The sequence below is a fragment of the Odontesthes bonariensis genome, chromosome 10 (assembly GCF_027942865.1).
Source record: "Odontesthes bonariensis isolate fOdoBon6 chromosome 10, fOdoBon6.hap1, whole genome shotgun sequence".
NCBI classification, from domain to species: domain Eukaryota; kingdom Metazoa; phylum Chordata; class Actinopteri; order Atheriniformes; family Atherinopsidae; genus Odontesthes; species Odontesthes bonariensis.
In genome coordinates, this window is record NC_134515.1 from 853258 (window position 1) to 877541 (window position 24284).

The following is a 24284-nucleotide window of genomic DNA, read 5'->3' on the forward strand; positions in this document are numbered from 1 at the left end:
AAACCGGGTTTGAATAGTTACTGAGGGATCATAGGCCTTTGACCATTCAGTGTTTTGTTTACCACAGCTTCCCCCAGACAGGGTGGGGTGAATGGCTGTTTTGGGAGCATGGGGTACCAGAGTGGCTTTTGCAAGCTATTCATTCCCTGTTTAACCAAATCAGGAGCATGTTGGACTCCACCAGTCCTGTGGCAGTTTTAGTGGCAGTTACCGGGTCCTGTGGCAGTTTTAGTGGCAGTTACCGGGTCCTGTGGCAGTTTTAGTGGCAGTTACCGGGTCCTGAGGCAGTTTTAGTGGCAGTTACCGGGTCCTGTGGCAGTTTTAGTGGCAGTTACCGGGTCCTGTGGCAGTTTTAGTGGCAGTTACCGGGTCCTGAGGCAGTTTTAGTGGCAGTTACCGGGTCCTGTGGCAGTTTTAGTGGCAGTTACCGGGTCCTGAGGCAGTTTTAGTGGCAGTTACCGGGTCCTGTGGCAGTTTTAGTGGCAGTTACCGGGTCCTGAGGCAGTTTTAGTGGCAGTTACCGGGTCCTGTGGCAGTTTTAGTGGCAGTTACCGGGTCCTGTGGCAGTTTTAGTGGCAGTTACCGGGTCCTGAGGCAGTTTTAGTGGCAGTTACCGGGTCCTGTGGCAGTTTTAGTGGCAGTTACCGGGTCCTGAGGCAGTTTTAGTGGCAGTTACCGGGTCCTGAGGCAGTTTTAGTGGCAGTTACCGGGTCCTGAGGCAGTTTTAGTGGCAGTTACCGGGTCCTGAGGCAGTTTTAGTGGCAGTTACTGGGTCCTGAGTTACAAATACGGTTGTTTCTTATGTAAGCGCTGACTGGAATGACATAAAACCTCCTGGATTGGTGAGATGTGTGCATCTCTGAGGACTCACACAGCTTGTTAAGATGTTTGTTGCATAGTTCTACAGAATACTGTTTCCTGTGTTGACAGAGTTCTATAGTTCTGTTTTTCCTTATTTGTATTTTTATGGTTATTTAAATAGTTTCCAATACTTGAATACTTGTATCAGTTGAACATACAGTGTTTACTACTTAATCTGCTATTTCTGTAGGAATCATTGTACAGATATGTTCTGTTATGTTCGTGGGATTTTTATTAGTTTGTGTTATTTGTTTAATATTCGGTGGCATTGTTCTACGCTGTGGTTTTACTGATGTTGGCTTGTATCTGGAACTCTGCTTTGAGAACATTGATAGCATTTTGTATAAATTGCATCATTAAAACCCCCAAATATCTATATCCTAATTCCAGGTTGTGGGGACATAAAACAGGAGATTTCTTCCTTTGTGTTTACTCAGTTTTGTGTTTTTGGGTTTAATCTGTCCTGAAGGCAGCAGAAAGCTGTGATTCCTGTAAAAACTCATTCAGAACTCCTCCTATCTCCTTTTTCTGCTTTTTCTGCTTCGGTTCTACGGTTCTGAGTTCTGTTCAGAACATTTCGGTGTGGATGTTGGACATGTTTGGAGCTTTAGTTCCTGTTGAATCTGCAGCACATAAATCTGACTGATGAGGTGTCTGTAAGTTTCAGTAAATCCAGTTTAAGGGGCAGATTTCATTATTAGATATACATACATATTATTACATATTGTTTGTATTTGAATCAAATCAAAATCAAATCAAATTTATTTATATAGCACATTTCATGTACAAACAATTAAAAGTGCTTTACATAAAATAAAAGCATTGCAGCAGGAGTGGAAGAAGCATTAAAATACATAAAATAATATAAAGAGAAACAAATAAAATCATTTAAATGAATTTAAAAACAAGCAACAGTCCAGATAAGTTCAAAGATATCGTGCAGATTTCATGCATGGACACATGAGAACAGAAATGTTTTTAATGTCTTCAATGAAGGTGCATTGATCTTTCTGTAGACCATCCGGGTGGTGATTAAACAGCTCTCACTGATGCTCCATTTAATGTCAGAAAATGATCAATATTAGTTACCAATGCAGAATGTAAAGAATCCAACTCAAACTGACATTTGTATTGATTGATTTTCTTTGTAAACTAGTACATGTAGTCATAAAGTTTCTTTGCTGTTCTTCAGATTAAGATGACAGTAGGATTATTGATACTGATTGATTATTGATTATCAGTAAAAAGCAACAGTAATCAATGTGTTTATTGGAGCTGAAAAGATTCTTTAATGAGCAACAAATGTTAATAATTCATGCAGTCTGAAGTGTTTCCAAGGTTTCATTCAGAACTCACCGACGGGGTCCGTGTCTTCCCGGTTCTGATTCAGTCCGGATCCGCTGGATCTTCTCCGGGAAACCCGCCGCTCAATGTCCCGCTGGTTCGATGAGACTCTCCGGTTCAGCTGCTGCTGCCGGCGGATGGCTGCTCACCTGTCTGTCTGCCTGTTTAATTACACTTAATTTTTATTTATTTATTAAACTCTCTAACGCTCCACTTTGTGTCTGCGGGTGTTTGTATCTCTCTGAGGACCCGCAGTGGACTTTCCGCCCCTGTGAGGACACCGTCGGCTTCCCTGGGAATCAGGCTGATGTTACAGTTTCATTATGTTAATGAGGTCATCGCAGTCACATCAGAAGCTCTCTCAGGGATCTGCGGACCGAAAAAAAAAAAAAAAAGTTTCAGTGCAATCTGTTGGTTTCCTTAGCTAGGAAAGTGTTTTTGAATTGGCTCTATATGAACGAATTGGATTATTTTATGAATAATTATGATTACAATTAATTGAATTCCAATTGGCTTGAATTGGACTTTATTATCTAAGTGCCTTGAGATGACATTTGTTGTATTTGGTGCTATATAAATAAAAATGAATTGAATAGAATTGAATCAATGACAGCGCCCCCTGCCGGTTCCCGTCCACACATGGAACATGTTTGATCTGATCAGTTTTTTTTTTAAGGATTTTGTGGAAACTTTTATTCTAAAACCAGCTGGACTCACCTGCACCTCGACAGGTGAGATCATTCTCTGCTCCTGAAGCCACATTAACAGATCTAAGATCTGCTTCAAACTTAAATCTAAATCCCAGTAGATCTTAATCCCCCCCCCCCCCCCCCCCATCCTTTCCCGTCCGCCTGCTATCAAACAAACACTTAAAAAAAAACTAAATAAAAACACCCAGCCCTGAACTGTTAAAGCAGCCGGAGTTTCTGTTCAGATGTTTCTCTGAGACTCACCTCGTTTGTGTTTGATAAATTAAAAGTTTGAAACAGGTGAAGATGATCACCTGTAAAATGATGGTTGTATAAAATTAAGATAAATATGTCTGCTGATACTTCAGCCAACTCAAGACCGGATGATGTCATATTCAGCTTAACAAAACTTTATTAATCCTTGAAGGGAAATTAAACTGTTGCAGTATTAATTATTATAAAAGATATGCTGTTGTTATAGTGATGTGGTGTGTAACCATGGCAACAGGAAAGCTGTTAACCTGTCGGAGCAGCTAACTGAGCTTCCCAAAGCCCAAGTAATGCCTGGAGACCCTAAATCAAGAGTTGAAGAGGAGACGTTTAGGATGCAGAGCAGGAACAAAATGGAGGAAAAGGAGGAGGAAGTTTAAACCATTTCTTCCCCTGATCATCAGGGATACAGCAGGAATATCAGGCAGAGACTATCAGGTAATTTTAGCTAACAGTAAGATTGGTATAACTATAACAGAGCTAAAGTAAATTTAGCTAACAGTAAGATTGGTATAACTATAACAGAGCTAAAGTAAATTTAGCTAACAGTAGGATTGGTATAACTATAACAGAGCAAAAGTAAATTTAGCTAACAGTAGGATTGGAATAACTATAACAGAGCTAAAGTAAATTTAGCTAACTGTAGGATTGGTATAACTATAACAGAGCTAAAGTAAATTTAGCTAACAGTAAGATTGGTATAACTATGACAGAGCTAAAGTAAATTTAGCTAACAGTAAGATTGGTACAACTATAACAGAGCTAAAGTAAATTTAGCTAACAGTAAGATTGGTATAACTATAACAGAGCAAAAGTAAATTTAGCTAACAGTAAGATTGGTATAACTATAACAGAGCAAAAGTAAATTTAGCTAACAGTAAGATTGGTATAACTATAACAGAGCAAAAGTAAATTTAGCTAACAGTAGGATTGGTATAACTATAACAGAGCTAAAGTAAATTTAGCTAACAGTAGGATTGGTATAACTATAACAGGTAATTTGAGTAAACTAACAAAAGCTAACAAACATGGATAAATTTTCCTCTAAGAGGAGGCATTTAAAAATATAGCTAATAACAGAACGGTTGATATAATGAATGATAACAAATCTTTAAAAGACTTTCATCTGAGAGGAAATATTAAGGTTGATAAGTTTTCCTCCTCGTGAAGCATTAATAAGACAAATCTATTTGATAAGGGTAGAATGACAGAAGAAATACCACATTAGGGGAGAGGAGGAGAAAAACCTCAGCACAAAAAAGAAAAGGCAACACATACACACACCATCAAGCATTTAGAGGAGGTGTGGGAATTACATATGTTAATCATTGAGCATGTGTGTGCGTGTGGAAGTAAGTCCATGAAGCACTGTCTCAGAGGCCATTGTCCTTGATAATGCGATGGAAAGTTTATCAACCAGCCTAAACAGTTTCTACAGGAGTCCTCAGGAAGGGGAGGGAGCACATGGGGCAGAGCGTCTTATTTACATAGCATCCGGGAGAAGCTGCAGCTGGCAGCCAAGGCCAGCACAGGGGAGCCAGATTGAGATTGTCAGGGTTGGGTGTGGGGATGGTGAAGGTAGGACACGGATGTGGACTTTTCAAAAAAGGAAACTGGATTTATTCACAGAAAAACAAAGTACAACAAAAAGCGCGGCTGAGCCGGATTCAAAAATGTAGCTGAGAAAAACAAACAAAAGGACTTGGCATGGCTTGGGATAGAATAAATAAATACTTAGCTTGGAGAAGACAAGGAACATGGGAAAAAACAGGTGACAAGGCAGGTAAGACATGCAGGGCAAAGATCCGGCAAACTGAGAAGGGAGGCTGGACACTAAATAGGGAGTGAGTGATTAGTGAGAGGGTGCAGCTGGTGGGGAATGAACTAAGTGAAGGGAAACTAAAACATGGCAGAACTAAAATCTAAGACATGAACTGAAACCAAAATGTAACCTAAAACATAGAGTCCCATGGCGTGACAGAGATAACAAAACTGTTTGGGTCAGGCAGACTCTTAATTTTTCCGCCTGCCTTGAAGTCTTTGCTGGTGCGTCTCAATGGCGAATCCAAACAGCCAAACTGTGGAAATTGCAGACAGAGACTGCAGACAGAGCGGTAACAGGAAAGGAGGAGGATCACAGAGCTGGTTACCAACAGATGCTGTAATCCTGGACCTGGCTGCAGGAACAGCTCTAACAGCTCTCTGCTCAGCTCTAAGACTATCCGGGCAGACAGAGACCGCAGACAGAGACTGCAGACAGAGACTGCAGACAGAGACTGCAGACAGAGCGGTAACAGGAAAGGAGGAGGATCACAGAGCTGGTTACCAACAGATGGTGTAATCCTGGACCTGGAGTCTCTGCAGCCCAGATGTTGAACGGCTGGCTGGGAGCTTCTGTCCATGTTGTCTGCTGACAGAGTTCACCTGAGTTACCTGCTGACGCTGTGTGTGACATCATTAGCTGAGTTGTTGCTAAGCAACAGAAACAACAGCCCAACCCACTGATGGAGACCTCTGAAGGTTTCTCCCACACCTTCCTCTCTGCTGCACTTCAGCTGGTTTATGTTTTATCTTGTTCTCTGTAGCAGCTGATCTTTGATGATAATTAATGCTGCAGGGATATAATTTACCTTCAGGGATCATTAAAAGTTTTATTGAATTGAATTGAACTGGGTTGAATTGCAACACAGTAAAGTAAAACCTGTCTCATTGTTTCTGCCTCAGGTGTCAGACAGGTGTTACCTCACTTTGATCTTTATTCTGCTGTCTGTGTGTGTTAACCACAGCTGTTGCCGTGGGAACGGCAGAGGTAAATATTCACAGAATTCACAAACAAAAAGTTTCTTTTCAGTTCTTCAATCAGAATGATGATGATGCACAGATGCATGATGGGAGACTGTTTATTGTTCAGCAGCTGGAACACAACTGCCACACGGAGCCATCAACAACGATGTCATAAACTTTATTCAAGATGCTGAGATGGAAAATTCTTATTTGTCCCTTTGGTTTTAAAAGTCTGACTCGTCTATGACCCCCTTCACCCTGTGATCCCTGGGAAATCCGATTCTAAGCTCATCAGGGGAGCTTTATGGTTGAAGTCATAAAGGCGCACCTCGTAAACTGTTATCTCAGATCCTGAACAGAGCAGGGCGCCATTTGTTTTTTAAAGATAACCCCGGTTTGGAGGATAAAAATGAACGTGTGACGTTTCCTCTTCTCTTACTGTGCTGACACCGTGCACACGGGGGACTGTTCAAATGCTGTTTTGCCTTTGAATAAAATATAAAGAAAGACTAAATCTGGATTTTCTCTTATTATTATTATTATTTGAGTAGCCTTCTTACCCACTCTGATAAAAAAAAATCACAACAATGCACATTAAAAACATTCATCATCAGAACACCTGAGACACACCTGATCACCTGCTGAGAGGTGGAGGTGAGCAACCATCACAATCATTTCAGTTCACCTGTTCACCTTCAGCTGCAGGGGGCGGGGCCAGGAGGGGTGGGAACAGGTGAACAGGTGAACAGGTGCGACATAAACAGAGTGCGTGAGCACCTGAACACTGAACACCTGTAACTTTGAAACGAGTCTGTTTACCTGACAGACATCATTAGCTGCTGTTCATCAACCATAAAGCAAACTCAGCATCTGACTGGCTAAAACTCTCTGACCAATCAGCAGCTGGCATTAGCTGGGCTGGGAGCTGATTGGTCAGGGTGTGTTCGAGACCTTTTGCTCTGCGGCCGCTCTGATTGGTCGGCATCTCGGAAGCCCTCGGAGGTGATCTGGTAGTGGACGCTGGCATCCATGTGACTTGGAGATTTAAAGATGGCCGCCAGCCGCCGTGACCCCTCCCACTGTAGGAGGAGCCTGATGGCAGGGGCGTGGCCCCATCTCTCCCCCAGGGCCGGAACCAGCTGGGATCGGCCGTCCTGCAGCCGTGTGGTCATCTGGTTGCTGATCACCACGGCGATGTTGTGGCTTGTTGCCATAGCGATGAGCTGCTGGCCAAGGCTCTGGAGGAGGCGTGTCCTCTGCGAGAGGTCATCGAACTGCAGCCGGAACGGGAACGCCACGCTGTCGATCACCAGGAGGCGGACCCTCGGTCGGTCCTGCAAGAAGTCGCGCAGCAGCTGGAGCTCTGCGAGCAGCTCCACGTAGTCATGGCAACGCACCTGAGAGAGAACAGCCAATCAGAATCCTTCTACTCTGCGGAGATAAACCACAGGAGCGCTCGTCCTCACCAGGAAGATGTTCGCCAGGATGGAGTCCACGGTGAAGGCCGTCATAGCGGCTCGCTGCTCCTCGTCCTCGGCCAGCAGGGAGCAGTGTCTGACGGCGGCGGCGGCGACGTCCCCGACCCGCTGGAGCAGGAAGCCGCCCTCCGTGTCCACGAACACCGCCTGAGCCTCAACGCCACCGAAGCACTGCGGCACCTGGACGTCCACGGCCAGCTGCAGGCTGACAGGGTCAGGGTCAGAGTCAGGGTTAGGGTCAGGGTCAGAGTCAGGGTTAGGGTCAGAGTGTTAGGGTTAGGGTCAGGGTCAGAGTCAGGGTCAGGGTCAGAGTGTTAGGGTCAGAGTCAGGGTCAGGGTCAGAGTGTTAGGGTCAGAGTCAGGGTTAGGGTCAGAGTCAGGGTCAGGGTCAGAGTCAGGGTTAGGGTCAGAGTCAGGGTTAGGGTCAGGGTCAGGGTCAGGGTTAGGGTCAGGGTCAGGGTCAGAGTCAGGGTCAGAGTGTTAGGGTTAGGGTCAGGGTCAGAGTGTTAGGGTCAGAGTCAGGGTCAGGGTCAGAGTGTTAGGGTCAGAGTCAGGGTCAGGGTCAGGGTCAGGGTCAGAGTCAGGGTCAGAGTGTTAGGGTCAGGGTCAGGGTCAGAGTGTTAGGGTCAGAGTCAGGGTCAGGGTCAGGGTCAGAGTCAGGGTCAGGGTCAGAGTGTTAGGGTCAGAGTCAGGGTCAGGGTCAGGGTCAGAGTCAGGGTCAGGGTCAGGGTTAGGGTCAGAGTCAGGAAACTAGGGTTTGTCCGTTCCTCCAACGAGGAAGCGGAGGGGCACTCTCAGCCCTGCCTTTCGCTACAATGTCCCTATGAAAAATAAATTGGGTTAACATAATCAGATATAAATTAAACTTTCTCTTTCCCTTACTTCCGTCTAATTAGGTTCACATTTTCGCATTCTTTAGCTTAGTTATTGTTCTTTTCACACCTCCTTCACAACGTTTCGACATATTTTTGTCTTCATCAGGTGTTAGGTGCGTTCTATTCCCTATTTTCCTTTTTCCGAACATTTCGTTGGATTCGTAACGCATTAATTTAGCTTAGGCACCCCCTTCACTATGCACAGCCATCTACCTCCTTATATTAGGGTTGGGAAGTGGGCGGGGCTTCGGTTAGGGTTAGGAATTGGGCCTCCATTGAGGTTAGGTTTAGGGTTGGGGCCCAGGTTAGGGTTAGGATTAGGGTCAGGGTCAGGGTTAGGGTTAGGGTCAGAGTCAGGGTTAGGGTCAGAGTCAGGGTCAGGGTCAGGGTCAGGGTTAGGGTCAGAGTCAGGGTTAGGGTCAGAGTCAGTGTTAGGGTCAGAGTCAGGGTCAGGGTCAGGGTCAGAGTCAGGGTCAGGGTCAGGGTCAGGGTTAGGGTCAGGGTTAGGGTCAGAGTCAGGGTTAGGGTCAGAGTCAGGGTTAGGGTCAGAGTCAGGGTCAGAGTGTTAGGGTCAGGGTCAGGGTTAGGGTCAGGGTCAGAGGTATTATATTCACTCTGAGGTATTTTAGTGATGTGACCAGCCTGCTTCTGTGTTTCTGTATAATAAACATGTTTTTACCACAGCTGTGTTTTTCCGACTCCTGGAGCGCCACAGATCTCCGTCAGCTTCCCGACAGGAAGTCCTCCGTGCAGGATGCGGTCCAGCTGTGAGGAGAAGGTCACGATGCTCCTGAGCTCCTCCTCCTTCTGCAGGAGCTCCAGAGCCGTCAGAGAAGCTCCGCCTCCTCCGTCTGACCTCACGACCTCCAGCGCCTCCTGGGCCTCCTGCGGCGACACTCCGGCCTCTGAAACCCAACCGACGTTTAGGGTCAAACGTCTGAGCGTTACCGTGGTGACGGCTGAGTCTCTGAGGCTGCTGTGTGTGTGTGTGTGTGTGTGCACGTGCCCGGTCTGTGTCATTAGGTCAATTTAAATGAAAATAATAGAACTGATTTCTGGGACAATAATGATGAAGGGTTGTTGTTTATTCCTCACTGATGATGATAAATGTCACCTGTCAGCGGCTCACCTGTCAGCGGCTCACCTGTCAGCGGCTCACCTGTTTCTGACCCGTCTGTTTTCTGTTTAATCATTTTACGTCATTTCTGCCCACCGGATCAGATAACTCATTCGGTCTTCTTTTGCCGTTAAAAACGTGATTTTCTGCCCGGACTCTGGAGCCTGAAAGCAGGCTGTATGAGGATATTCTGTCTGACTCTTTACCAGATAAAACCCGGGATATTCAGTCTGTTTAGCAGCTAAAACCCGGGATATTCTGTCTGTTCACCAGCTAAAACCCGGGATATTCTGTCTGTTTAGCAGCTAAAACCCGGGATATTCAGTCTGTTTAGCAGCTAAAACCCGGGATATTCTGTCTGTTTACCAGCTAAAACCCGGGATATTCTGTCTGTTTACCAGCTAAAACCCGGGATATTCAGTCTGTTTAGCAGCTAAAACCCGGGATATTCTGTCTGTTCACCAGCTAAAACCCGGGATATTCTGTCTGTTTACCAGCTAAAACCCGGGATATTCTGTCTGTTTAGCAGCTAAAACCCGGGATATTCAGTCTGTTTAGCAACTAAAACCCGGGATATTCTGTCTGTTTACCAGCTAAAACCCGGGATATTCAGTCTGTTTAGCAGCTAAAACCCGGGATATTCAGTCTGTTTAGCAGCTAAAACCCGGGATATTCTGTCTGTTTAGCAGCTAAAACCCGGGATATTCTGTCTGTTTACCAGCTAAAACCCGGGATATTCAGTCTGTTTAGCAACTAAAACCCGGGATATTCTGTCTGTTTACCAGCTAAAACCCGGGATATTCAGTCTGTTTAGCAGCTAAAACCCGGGATATTCAGTCTGTTTAGCAGCTAAAACCCGGGATATTCTGTCTGTTTAGCAGCTAAAACCCGGGATATTCTGTCTGTTTAGCAGCTAAAACCCGGGATATTCAGTCTGTTTAGCAGCTAAAACCCGGGATATTCTGTCTGTTTAGCAACTAAAACCCGGGATATTCAGTCTGTTTAGCAGCTAAAACCCGGGATATTCAGTCTGTTTAGCAACTAAAACCCGGGATATTCAGTCTGTTTACCAGCTAAAACCCGGGATATTCAGTCTGTTTAGCAACTAAAACCCGGGATATAGGGCTCGGGCACACGCGTTGCATTCTGGGATATGGTCGCCATATTGGAGGCACAATCTATCGTAAATAAACCGAGGCAAGACAGAGATCAAGGAACAAACAGTGAGAGAAAAGCATGTTAAAATGGAAGAAAGGATGTGGGATATACCGGGATACATTACAGAAGGAAGCCAGAGATCGGTACATACAGAAGATTGGCGTTATAAACGGACTGGACCCTTATGAAATACCGAGCAAGGAACGGAGTGTCGACGAAGATTTACTGCCTAAGTTCACCCTTTCAGACATAATTGCGTATATAGTATGTGGTGTCAGTGCTTATACTTTGCAACAGTTTCAATTCTAATGACACTTTACACTTTTGTCATGTTACTCTACTTGTAAATAAATAATGAAACACACACACTTGGCTGTATCTCAAAGCATATTTATTTCAGATGACTTCAACTTTGCACAACACTCCGGCTCATGGTGGTCAGAGTACAACATACAGACACAATCTTGTCAAAGAATGTTTTGTCTTCACCTTCGCATGGCAAAACTATGTTGATAGGTACTTTTGCTGACAAAAAGGTGTTTCTGACAGTTCCAATCGCCCTTTCCATGTGAATTTGGAGATGGGCAATTTTCCTTGTATTTTCCACATTAAATTAAGATTAAGATCAGATTTATTGTCATGTACACATGCATACACACGAAATTTGTCCTCCGCTTTTAACCCATTGAGACGTCCCTTGCTTCCAACTGACAGTGTCCTCTTGTGAAGGCGGGGATCTTTACCTCAGCACACAAAAGTCTGTAACTTACCAGAATGAAAATGCAGAGAACACACTCTCATCGACACCGGGATTGAGTGGAACGTTATGCTTGGTCGTCTTACAGCAGCGATCCATGCTAGTCGACGACGCTTTGTTATCTCGGACACTTCCGTGGGTGCGCCTCCAAGCAGGAAACCGGTAAAAAGATAAACCATTTACGATTCCCCCCCATTCCTGTCACGGCTTACGCTATTGCACCCCACGACACAGCAACGTGCGACCATAGTGGCAAAGACAATAAGTAAAATAGATAAACCAACGAAGAAAGTTCCGAGACCAGGCGGGAGTACGTCTGCGCGCAGTGGAAAACAATGTAAACAAAACAGTTCTGAGCCGCCAGTATGGCCGCCGCTCACGTAGTGACGTCACGTGCCCGAGCCCTATTCTGTCCGTTTAGCAACTAAAACCCGGGATATTCAGTCTGTTTACCAGCTAAAACCCGGGATATTCAGTCTGTTTACCAGCTAAAACCCGGGATATTCTGTCTGTTTACCAGCTAAAACCCGGGATATTCAGTCTGTTTACCAGCTAAAACCCGGGATATTCAGTCTGTTTAGCAACTAAAACCCGGGATATTCAGTCTGTTTAGCAACTAAAACCCGGGATATTCTGTCTGTTTAGCAACTAAAACCCGGGATATTCAGCGGGACTCTGGCGGTGGGTGTGTCCGTACCTTCAGTGAGCTGCGCCGGGCTGAGCGGCCGCAGGTCGGCGGTGAACTGGAGCCCGGCCCGGAGCAGCTTCAGCCGGACTCCGGCACTCAGGTTCAGGCTGGATAACGGCCGCAGCATCCTGGCGGCTTCAAAACATCCGCTTTCTGCAGATTTCCCAGGATGCCTTTCACCTCTAACCGTTTCCGTCGGAACTTTTCAAAGTAAGAGTCTCTTCTTTAAACTGATGAAAGTTCGGTTAAATTAACTCCTCAGCTTCACATTTATTCCATTTATTTTTATTTTATGTAAAGCACTTTGAATTGTTTGTACATGAAATGTGCTATACAAATACATTTGATTTGATTTGATTTGATTTATATCCTCCCTCACGGTTTTCCACCATTATTCTGAAAACAATAACCGGAAGGATCGGTTAAGCCTAATGACGCGCAGCTACGTCATCCATGCGCGACTGTTTACGCACGTGAAGCTCCTCACCGAAGCCAGATTCAGCCTGTTGTGTTTTTTATTTTTACTTTCTAAAAGGTCCAAAGTAAAGGAACCGGAACCGGAACCGGACCGCAGGGATTACGTCATCACCAGGTGAAGACAGGTAGATTTTTTTTCTAGTTTTAAATACCGAAGTTTACAGATTCTTTCCGAGCTGCACACCAGGTTCTGTTAAGCCAAACAGAATCAGTCTGATCCCAAATGATTTAAGAACATCCGGACTGAGGTAACTTTAACAGGTGTTCAGACAGGTTAACAGCAGGGCCATTTTTTAATGTAATGATGCATTTGTGCGGAGAAAAGCTGCTTTTAAACCAATAAAGGGTCAACTTTATATGTTAAAAGAACTCTAAAGGACAAGTCTCAGCTTTTTATCAATGATTAGATGAAAACTTTCTCCACTTTTACTCATCAGTTCCTGGGTGGTGACGTTTTCTATGGTTGGAATATTACAGAAACAGCTTCTGCAAATTAAGACACAGTGCAGAAGCTACAGACGAGGGTTCTATTGTTAGCGATAGGAACGTGGTTAGCATCTTTTTAGAAATAAAGTAGTATCATCATTATTAACGATGAAGCTCAGCTGAAGCCTCCTGGTTCTGTTTAAACTGCATCAGTTTACAGAGTCCAGTGAACACTGAGTAAAGCTGCAGGATATACATCTGGATCACCTCCTTTCTCAAGTTTTTCACCACATCAAAGTTGCAGGTTCAATAATACAGTGATCCTGATTCTCACTCAGTAGGATTAAATACCTCCATGTTGTCCTTTTGATAACTTCTTATGAAGCCTGAGCGGGTAAATGTTGTCAGTCAGTTAATTTATAGAGAAATACTGAGCTTCCAGAAGAAGAAACAACTATATTTCACTCAGTTTTTGTTCTGTTTCACTTTTTGTTCTGTAGGTGAATGAGCTCTAAAACTCATCCGGCCGCCATCTTTGTTGTAAAAACCAAACAGAAGCAGATCAACGGAGTGACTGAGGGATGAAGATGGAGGAGGAAGACAGAAAGACCACTGCTCAGAGACCGGAGGAGGAGGAGGTGGAGGAAGAAGAGGAGGAGGAGGAGGAGGAGGAGGAGGAGGTGAAGGAGGAGGAAGAGGAAGAAGAAGAAGAAGAGGAGGAGGAGGAAGAAGAGGAGGAGGAGGAAGAAGAGGAAGAGGAGGTGAAGGAGGAGGAAGAGGAAGAGGTGGAGTCTGCTGCCTGGAGAGGTGATGGTGGTGATGATGATGAGAGGGAGACAACCAAAAACCAAGATGGTGGTGATGAAGATGATGCTGTGATGAAGAAGAAGACTTCCTGTGGGGACAGGAAGTGTGTCCCAGGTATCATCTACCTGGGTCACATCCCTCCGAGGCTCCGCCCCAAACACCTGAGGAACATGCTGTCTGCGTACGGCGAGGTGGGCCGGGTGTTCCTGCAGCCCGAAGGTACGAGTTCGCCCGGTGTTAGTCATGTGACCAGCTGTTAGTCATGTGACCAGCTGTTAGTCATGTGACCAGCTGTTAGTCATGTGACCAGGTGTTGGTCATGTGATCAGCTGTTAGTCATGTGACTAGCTGTTGGTCATGTGACCAGGTGTTAGTCATGTGACCAGCTGTTAGTCATGTGACCAGCTGTTAGTCATGTGACTAGTTGTTAGTCATGTGACTAGCTGTTAGTCATGTGACCAGGTGTTAGTCATGTGACCAGCTGTTAGTCATGTGACCAGCTGTTAGTCATGTGACTAGTTGTTAGTCATGTGACCAGCTGTTAGTCATGTGACTAGCTGTTGGTCATGTGACTAGCTGTTGGTCATGTGACTAGCTGTTAGTCATGTGACCAGCTGTTAGTCATGTGACCAGCTGTTAGTCATGTGACCAGCTGTTAGTCATGTGACCAGCTGTTAGTCATGTGACTAGCTGTTGGTCATGTGACTAGCTGTTGGTCATGTGACTAGCTGTTAGTCATGTGACCAGCTGTTAGTCATGTGACTAGCTGTTGGTCATGTGACTAGCTGTTAGTCATGTGACTAGCTGTTGGTCATGTGACTAGCTGTTAGTCATGTGACCAGCTGTTAGTCATGTGACCAGCTGTTAGTCATGTGACTAGTTGTTAGTCATGTGACCAGCTGTTAGTCATGTGACTAGCTGTTAGTCATGTGACCAGCTGTTAGTCATGTGACCAGCTGTTAGTCATGTGACTAGCTGTTAGTCATGTGATCAGCTGTTAGTCATGTGATCAGCTGTTAGTCATGTGACCAGCTGTTAGTCATGTGACCAGCTGTTGGTCATGTGACCAGCTGTTAGTCATGTGACCAGGTGTTAGTCATGTGACCAGCTGTTAGTCATGTGACCAGCTGTTGGTCATGTGACCAGCTGTTAGTCATGTGACCAGCTGTTAGTCATGTGACCAGCTGTTGGTCATGTGACCAGCTGTTAGTCATGTGACCAGCTGTTAGTCATGTGACCAGGTGTTAGTCATGTGACCAGCTGTTAGTCATGTGACCAGCTGTTAGTCATGTGACCAGCTGTTAGTCATGTGACCAGCTGTTAGTCATGTGACTAGTTGTTAGTCATGTGACTAGTTGTTAGTCATGTGACCAGCTGTTAGTCATGTGACCAGCTGTTAGTCATGTGACTAGTTGTTAGTCATGTGACCAGCTGTTAGTCATGTGACCAGCTGTTAGTCATGTGACTAGCTGTTGGTCATGTGACTAGCTGTTAGTCATGTGATCAGCTGTTAGTCATGTGACCAGCTGTTAGTCATGTGACCAGCTGTTAGTCATGTGACTAGTTGTTAGTCATGTGACCAGCTGTTAGTCATGTGACCAGCTGTTAGTCATGTGACTAGCTGTTGGTCATGTGACTAGCTGTTAGTCATGTGACTAGCTGTTGGTCATGTGACTAGCTGTTAGTCATGTGACCAGCTGTTAGTCATGTGACCAGCTGTTAGTCATGTGACTAGTTGTTAGTCATGTGACCAGCTGTTAGTCATGTGACTAGCTGTTAGTCATGTGACCAGCTGTTAGTCATGTGACCAGCTGTTAGTCATGTGACTAGCTGTTAGTCATGTGACCAGCTGTTAGTCATGTGATCAGCTGTTAGTCATGTGATCAGCTGTTAGTCATGTGACCAGCTGTTAGTCATGTGACCAGCTGTTAGTCATGTGACTAGCTGTTAGTCATGTGACCAGCTGTTAGTCATGTGATCAGCTGTTAGTCATGTGATCAGCTGTTAGTCATGTGACCAGCTGTTGGTCATGTGACCAGCTGTTGGTCATGTGACCAGGTGTTAGTCATGTGACCAGCTGTTAGTCATGTGACCAGCTGTTGGTCATGTGACCAGCTGTTAGTCATGTGACCAGCTGTTAGTCATGTGACCAGCTGTTGGTCATGTGACCAGCTGTTAGTCATGTGACCAGCTGTTAGTCATGTGACCAGCTGTTAGTCATGTGACCAGCTGTTAGTCATGTGACCAGCTGTTAGTCATGTGACTAGCTGTTAGTCATGTGACCAGGTGTTAGTCACGTGATCAGCTGTTAGTCATATGATCAGCTGTTGGTCATGTGACCAGGTGTTTATAATGTGACCAGCTGTTAGTCATGTGACCAGCTGTTAGTCATGTGACCAGCTGTTAGTCATGTGACCAGGTGTTAGTCATGTGACCAGCTGTTAGTCATGTGACCAGCTGTTGGTCATGTGACCAGCTGTTGGTCATGTGACCAGCTGTTAGTCATGTGACCAGCTGTTAGTCATGTGATCAGCTGTTAGTCATGTGACCAGCTGTTAGTCATGTGACCAGCTGTTAGTCATGTGACTAGTTGTTAGTCATGTGACCAGCTGTTAGTCATGTGATCAGCTGTTAGTCATATGATCAGCTGTTGGTCATGTGACCAGGTGTTTATAATGTGATCAGGTGTTAGTCATGTGATCAGCTGTTGGTCATGTGACCAGGTGTTTATAATGTGATCAGGTGTTGGTCATGTGACCAGGTGTTGGTCATGTGACCAGCTGTTTGTGACCTGTTCTTCCTGTTTGACCCTGCAGACCACCAGGTGAGGAAGAGGAGGAAGAAGTCGGGGTCGCGGCGGTGTGAGTTCACTGAGGGATGGGTGGAGTTCAGAGACAAGCGAGTGGCCAAGAGAGTGGTGGCGTCGCTGCACAACACGCCGATGGGAACCAGGAAACGCCAGCGCTTCTCCTCCGACCTCTGGTGCATCAAGGTTGGTCCTCCTCTCCTGCAGTGCATGCTGGGAGTTTGTGTGAGTGAGTTTGGGTTGTGTTACAAACTGATTCTGTTTCATTAGATTAATTTACTTTAAGTCCCAGGAAAAGCTGCAGTTTCCTCTGTTGCCATGGCGTCTGAGGTTTGAGGGGCCGATTTACTCGATCGTAAATCTTTTTCATGCTTTACTCCAGACTGGTGTGTGAACGGTGCTTTAGAAATAAACTATACTATAATGGCACCTCTTTATTCGTCTATGCTGTTGGGAAACTGTCTTTGCCTCTAAAAGAGACAGTTCTGGGCTGAATGGGAGCGTGGGGGAGGAGCTCTATAATCCTCTTATTCAGTCCAGGATGCTCGACTGTCTGAGCAAAGAAGCTTTGTGATGTCTGGACTGACCAAACTGGCGGGGTCAGTGGAAAACTGTGGTGTTCAGCCAGTAAACGGGCAGCAGGTCATTGCATCTGTTGGAGAAGCTGTTGGAGGAAGTGTTGGCCAGTGTTTAGCATTAACATTAGATCAGAGCTAAACCCCCCTAACCCAGAATGCCCTGAATGCTGTTAAAGGTTCCTAACAGAGCATCGCTGGCTGGTGTTGGGTTAGAGTTCAGGTGGTGTTTGCACCAGATTCCCTGAGGCAGCTGGAGGTCCCTGCACAGGCCTCCCATTGGAAAAGGTAGTGTGGACCTCCAGTGGAGGGCAGTGCATGGTGGGACGCCTGATCCAAGGATAGGAAATCAGTGCATGGTGGGACGCCTGATCGCTCCTGCCCGAGCCGAAATCAGCCGGCCTGAAGCTGATTTCCCTTAAGCTCTAAACTCTGTAAACTTTAGCAACATTTGAAACATTTTCAGGTGAGAAAGTAGTCGTTTAGATCCCCAACGTGTTGAGAACCTGACAAAATACCGGCTGTTTACAATTTTGTTCCCACGAATTCGGCGCTACTAAAGCTAGCCGCAGTGAGCTAACGCACTTCCTGTTATTTTCACAAAATAAAATACCCGTTGCCTTTTATCATAGGGAAAGCCATTACCATACAATTGGTGCTTTTGTTTTGAAAACAGGAAGTGAACCTACCCTCGTTGTAGCTAGCTTGAAACTGCCGTTTTGACAGGAAATGACGATCGGCGACGTCACGTTACGTTGCATCTTGGGTAGTTTGAGTATGAGTAGTAACCTCATGATGCATACCCAACATTTAGAGAATCTAGTATGCATCCGGGAACTTAAAAAAAGTTGTTAGTAGGAGAAGTGGGCGGTTTCGAACACAGCCAGGAATTACTGGTTCTGAGTTTCTGAAGATGTTTTCTGGTTGTGTGAAGATGGATGAGGGTGGTAGATATCTGCAGGTTTTTGTATTTTTAGTTCTGTGTTTAGCTACAAATATAAATTTGAGTTATTAAAGGACAAGTAAAAGGTCAAAGGTCGTCCTCTGCCTCCAACTTGAAAAACGGCTTCAGGCCTTTTGTATTTCTCACCTCTTTGCTGAGTTCCGTATGAATTTGTTTTACAAACCTTTCAGACCAACATGTCTTCATCAGTGACGAACACACCTTCACCCACCTGTGTTTGTCTGCAGTACCTGCACAGGTTCCAGTGGACTCACCTGAGCGAGCGGCTGGCCTACGAGCAGACGGTGCTCCAGCAGCGGCTCCGGACCGAAGTTTCTCAGGCCAAGAGGGAGACTAACTTCTACCTGAACAACGTGGAGAAGAGCGCTCACCTGGACAAGCTGAGGAAGAAGAGACAGAGAGCTGGAGAACAGGTAAACCGAGCAGGAACCCTGTTAAACGTTCACCTGTTCACCTGTTCACCTCAGGTAAACCGAGCAGGAATCCCGTTATACGTTCACCTGTTCACCTCAGTTAAACCGAACAGAAACCCCGTTAAACGTTCACCGGTTCACCTCAGTTAAACCGAGCAGGAACCCCGTTAAACGTTCACCGGTTCACCTCAGGTAAACCAAGCAGGAACCCCGTTATACGTTCACCTGTTCACCTCAGGTAAACCGAACAGAAACCCTGTTAAACATTCACCTGTTCACCTCAGGTAAACCGAGCAGGAACCCCGTTATACGTTCACCTGTTCACCTCAGGTAAACATTCACCTGTTCACCTCAGTTAAACCGAGCAGGAACCCCGTTATACATTCACCTGTTCACCTCAGGTAAACCGAGCAAGAACCCCGTTAAACGTTCACCTGTTTACCTCAGGTAAACCGAGCAGGAACCCCGTTATACGTTCACCTGTTCACCTCAGGTAAACCGAACAGAAACCCCGTTAAACGTTCACCTGTTCACCTCAGGTAAACATTCACCTGTTTACCTCAGGTAAACCGAGCAGGAACCCCGTTATACGTTCACCTGTTCACCTCAGGTAAACCGAGCAAGAACCCCGTTAAACGTTCACCTGTTTACCTCAGGTAAACCGAACAGAAACCCCGTTAAACATTCATCTGTTTACCTCAGGTAAACCAAACAGGAACCCCGTTAAACGTTCACCTGTTTACCTCAGGTAAACCGAGCAGGAACCCCGTTATACGTTCACCTGTTTACCTCAGGTAAACCGAACAGGAACCCCGTTATACGTTCACCTGTTCACCTCAGGTAAACCGAGCAGGAACCCCGTTATACATTCACCTGTTCCCCTCATGTAAACCGAGCAGGAACCCCGTTATACGTTCACCTGTTTACCTCAGGTAAACATTCACCTGTTCACCTCAGGTAAACCGAGCAGGAACCCCGTTATACGTTCACCTGTTCACCTCAGGTAAACATTCACCTGTTCACCTCAAGTAAACCGAGCAGGAACCCCGTTATACGTTCACCTGTTCACCTCAGGTAAACATTCACCTGTTCACCTCAGGTAAACCGAGCAGGAACCCCGTTAAACGTTCACCTGTTCACCTCAGGTAAACCGAACAGGAACCCCGTTAAACGTTCACCTGTTTACCTCAGGTAAACCGAACAGAAACCCCGTTAAACATTCATCTGTTTACCTCAGGTAAACCAAACAGAAACCCTGTTAAACATTCACCTGTTCACCTGTTCACCTCAGGTAAACCGAGCAGGAACCCCGTTAAACATTCACCTGTTCACCTCAGGTAAACATTCACCTGTTCACCTCAGGTAAACATTTACCTGTTTACCTCTGGTAAACCGAACAGAAACCCCGTTAAACATTCACCTGTTCACCTCAGGTAAACCGAGCAGGAACCCCGTTATACGTTCACCTGTTCACCTCAGGTAAACCGAGCAGGAACCCCGTTATACGTTCACCTGTTCACCTCAGGTAAACCGAGCAGGAACCCCGTTAAACGTTCACCTATTTACCTCAGGTAAACATTCACCTGTTTACCTCAGGTAAACCGAACAGAAACCCCGTTAAACATTCACCTGTTCACCTCAGGTAAACCGAACAGAAACCCCGTTAAACATTCACCTGTTCACCTCAGGTAAACCGAACAGAAACCCTGTTAAACGTTCACCTGTTCACCTGTTCACCTCAGGTAAACCGAACAGAAACCCCGTTAAACATTCACCTGTTTACCTCAGGTAAACATTCACCTGTTCACCTCAGGTAAACCGAACAGAAACCCCGTTAAACATTCACCTGTTCACCTCAGGTAAACCGAACAGAAACCCTGTTAAACGTTCACCTGTTCACCTGTTCACCTGTTCACCTCAGGTAAACCGAGCAGGAACCCCGTTAAACATTCACCTGTTCACCTCAGGTAAACCGAACAGAAACCCTGTTAAACATTCACCTGTTCACCTCAGGTAAACCGAACAGAAACCCTGTTAAACATTCACCTGTTCCCCTCAGGTAAACCGAACAGAAACCCCGTTAAACGTTCACCTGTTTACCTCAGGTAAACATTCACCTGTTCACCTCAGGTAAACCGAACAGAAACCCCGTTAAACGTTCACCTGTTCACCTCAGGTAAACATTCACCTGTTCACCTCAAGTAAACCGAACAGAAACCCTGTTAAACATTCACCTGATTACCTCAGGTAAACCGAACAGGAACCCCGTTAAACATTCACCTGTTCACCTCAGGTAAACATTCACCTGTTCACCTCAGGTAAACCGAACAGGAACCCTGTTAAACGTTCACCTGTTCACCTCAGGTAAACCGAACAGAAACCCTGTTAAACGTTCACCTGTTCACCTGTTCACCTCAGGTAAACATTCACCTGTTCACCTCAGGTAAACGTCTCTTTGTCGTTGTCAGGTTCAGGAGAAGTTGTGGGACTTCACTCAGCATCAGACGGAGGAGGAGATCCAGATGAAGAAGAAGAAGAAGGAGGACTCAGTTACCCAGAAGCACCGGGACAAGACCCGCCTCCTACAGCAGAAGAGCCAATCAAATGTCTCGCTGCTTGCCAAGATTTTCAACTCCAAGCAGTCAGAGTGAACAGCTGTTGGAACAGGACAGGATTGTTTCCGTGGAAACGATACAGAAAGGAACTGACCGCTAACCCCCCCGGTGGGTTAGGGTTAGGTGGGGGGGGAGTTCTCCACAGGACACCCTGACTCCCACCCCCCCACAGGACACCCTGACTCCCACCCCCCCACAGGATGGCTTTTTCATGCTTTTTTGGACGTTTGAAGTTGTGAATAAAGTTGATTAAAACTCGAGTGGCCTCACCTTTGACCTTTGACCTCTGTGCCTGTGGCTGTTCACCTGTACCGGGATGGACCGGTTTCCTTAAACTCAGTGCTTATAAGTTTGAGTTTTTCCTGTTCGGGTGCATCAGGCCGTTTGGTTCTGATCCGTCTGTCAGATATCAGCCCAGCTGCAGGAATCTACGCGGAATATTTGGTTGTAACTTCCGTTTTGATGCTCAAACACGTTCAGTCTTGTTTTTCCAGCTTCTAAAAATGTCAGAAATCAGCTGATAGACAGTTCTACAGCTTCTGTCTCTTCTGTCCTGACTTCTGTCACTCACTTCACTACATTCTGTTTGTCACGTTTAACGCAGTGAACCCTAACTCTGGGCCACCTAACCCAGTGAACGCTGCTTCATTAACGTACAGCTGCAACGTGTTATCTGAGCGGCTGTTCCACAGCAACCTGCCACATCCTGTGACCTCACACACAAGAGAGAGTTCATCTCACTGAGAGTTCATCTCACTGAGAGTTCATCTCACAGAGAGTTCATCTCACTGAGAGTTCATCTCACTGAGAGTTCATCTCACTGAGAGTTCATCTCACAGAGAGTTCATCTCACTGAGAGTTCATCTAACAGAGAGTTCATCTCACAGAGAGTTCATCTCACAGAGAGTTCATCTAACAGAGAGTTCATCTAACAGAGAGTTCATCTCTCAGTGAGTTCATCTCACAGTGAGTTCATCTAACAGAGAGTTCATCTAACAGAGAGTTCATCTCACAGAGAGTTCATCTAACAGAGAGTTCATCTCACAGAGAGTTCATCTCACAGAGAGTTCATCTCTCAGTGAGTTCATCTCTCAGTGAGTTCATCTCACAGTGAGTTCATCTAACAGAGAGTTCATCTAACAGAGAGTTCATCTCACTGAGAGTTCATTTCACAGAGAGTTCATCTCACAGAGAGTTCATCTCACAGAGAGTTCATCTCTCAGTGAGTTCATCTCACAGTGAGTTCATTTCACAGAGAGTTCATCTCACAGAGAGTTCATCTCACACAGAGTTCATCTCACACAGAGTTCATCTCACAGAGAGTTCATCTAACAGAGAGTTCATCTCACAGAGAGTTCATCTCACAGAGAGTTCATCTAACAGAGAGTTCATCTCACAGAGAGTTCATCTCACAGAGAGTTCATCTCACAGTGAGTTCATCTCACAGAGAGTTCATCTAACAGTGAGTTCATCTAACAGAGTTCATCTCACAGAGAGTTCATCTCACAGTGAGTTCATCTAACAGTGAGTTCATCTCACAGAGAGTTCATCTAACAGAGAGTTCATCTAACAGTGAGTTCATCTCACAGAGAGTTCATCTCACAGAGAGTTCATCTAACAGAGAGTTCATCTAACAGTGAGTTCATCTCACAGAGAGTTCATCTCACAGTGAGTTCATCTAACAGAGAGTTCATCTAACAGTGAGTTCATCTCACAGAGAGTTCATCTCACAGTGAGTTCATCTCACAGAGAGTTCATCTCACAGTGAGTTCATCTCACAGAGAGTTCATCTAACAGAGAGTTCATCTCACAGAGAGTTCATCTCACAGAGAGTTCATCTCTCAGTGAGTTCATCTCACAGTGAGTTCATCTCACAGAGAGTTCATCTCACAGAGAGTTCATCTCACAGTGAGTTCATCTCACAGAGAGTTCATCTAACAGTGAGTTCATCTCACAGAGAGTTCATCTCACAGAGAGTTCATCTAACAGTGAGTTCATTTCACAGAGAGTTCATCTAACAGTGAGTTCATCTCACAGTGAGTTCATCTCACAGAGAGTTCATCTCACAGAGAGTTCATCTCACAGTGAGTTCATCTCACAGAGAGTTCATCTCACAGAGAGTTCATCTCACAGTGAGTTCATCTCACAGAGAGTTCATCTAACAGTGAGTTCATCTCACAGAGAGTTCATCTCACAGAGAGTTCATCTAACAGTGAGTTCATTTCACAGAGAGTTCATCTAACAGTGAGTTCATCTCACAGTGAGTTCATCTCACAGAGAGTTCATCTCACAGAGAGTTCATCTCACAGTGAGTTCATCTCACACAGAGTTCATCTCACAGAGAGTTCATCTCACACAGAGTTCATCTCACACAGAGTTCATCTCACACAGAGTTCATCTCACAGTGAGTTCATCTCACTGAGAGTTCATCTCACAGTGAGTTCATCTCACAGAGAGTTCATCTCACAGAGAGTTCATCTAACAGAGAGTTCATCTCACAGTGAGTTCATCTCACAGAGAGTTCATCTCACAGAGAGTTCATCTAACAGAGAGTTCATCTCACAGTGAGTTCATCTCACAGAGAGTTCATCTCACAGAGAGTTCATCTCACAGTGAGTTCATCTCACAGAGAGTTCATCTCACTGAGAGTTCATCTCACAGTGAGTTCATCTCACAGAGAGTTCATCTCACAGAGAGTTCATCTAACAGAGAGTTCATCTCACAGAGAGTTCATCTAACAGAGAGTTCATCTCACAGTGAGTTCATCTCACACAGAGTTCATCTCACAGAGAGTTCATCTCACAGAGAGTTCATCTAACAGAGAGTTCATCTCACAGAGAGTTCATCTAACAGAGAGTTCATCTAACAGAGAGTTCATCTCACAGTGAGTTCATCTCACAGAGAGTTCATCTCACAGAGAGTTCATCTCTCAGTGAGTTCATCTCACAGTGAGTTCATTTCACAGAGAGTTCATCTCACAGAGAGTTCATCTCACAGAGAGTTCATCTCTCAGTGAGTTCATCTCACAGTGAGTTCATTTCACAGAGAGTTCATCTCACAGAGAGTTCATCTCACACAGAGTTCATCTCACACAGAGTTCATCTCACAGAGAGTTCATCTAACAGAGAGTTCATCTCACAGAGAGTTCATCTCACAGAGAGTTCATCTAACAGAGAGTTC

General features: G+C 45.4%; 2 protein-coding genes across 4 annotated transcripts; one reads left to right on the forward strand and one right to left on the reverse strand.

The window, feature by feature from the left end:
• Nucleotides 1-6686: 6686 nt before the first annotated feature.
• On the reverse strand, nucleotides 6687-12170 carry rad51c (RAD51 paralog C). Its single transcript, XM_075475880.1, has 4 exons — nucleotides 12031-12170; nucleotides 8981-9206; nucleotides 7415-7631; nucleotides 6687-7345 (listed from the first exon to the last, which is right to left on the reverse strand). The coding sequence occupies exons 1-4, from the start codon at nucleotides 12146-12148 to the stop codon at nucleotides 6845-6847; spliced, it is 1062 nt and encodes a 353-aa protein (XP_075331995.1). The 5' UTR covers nucleotides 12149-12170; the 3' UTR covers nucleotides 6687-6844.
• A 307-nt stretch (nucleotides 12171-12477) lies between these two features.
• On the forward strand, nucleotides 12478-21364 carry abt1 (activator of basal transcription 1). Of its 3 annotated transcripts, none has more exons than XM_075475525.1 (5): nucleotides 12478-12623; nucleotides 13425-13950; nucleotides 16548-16723; nucleotides 18304-18489; nucleotides 20958-21364. In XM_075475525.1, exons 2-5 carry the CDS (start codon nucleotides 13506-13508, stop codon nucleotides 21138-21140), a joined length of 990 nt encoding a protein of 329 aa, XP_075331640.1. In that variant the 5' UTR covers nucleotides 12478-12623; nucleotides 13425-13505; the 3' UTR covers nucleotides 21141-21364. The 3 variants fall into 3 exon arrangements, with proteins under 3 accessions (XP_075331640.1, XP_075331641.1, XP_075331642.1); XM_075475526.1 differs by having other exon boundaries at nucleotides 12478-12613; XM_075475527.1 differs by lacking the exon at nucleotides 12478-12623 and adding an exon at nucleotides 12674-12746.
• Nucleotides 21365-24284: the final 2920 nt, after the last annotated feature.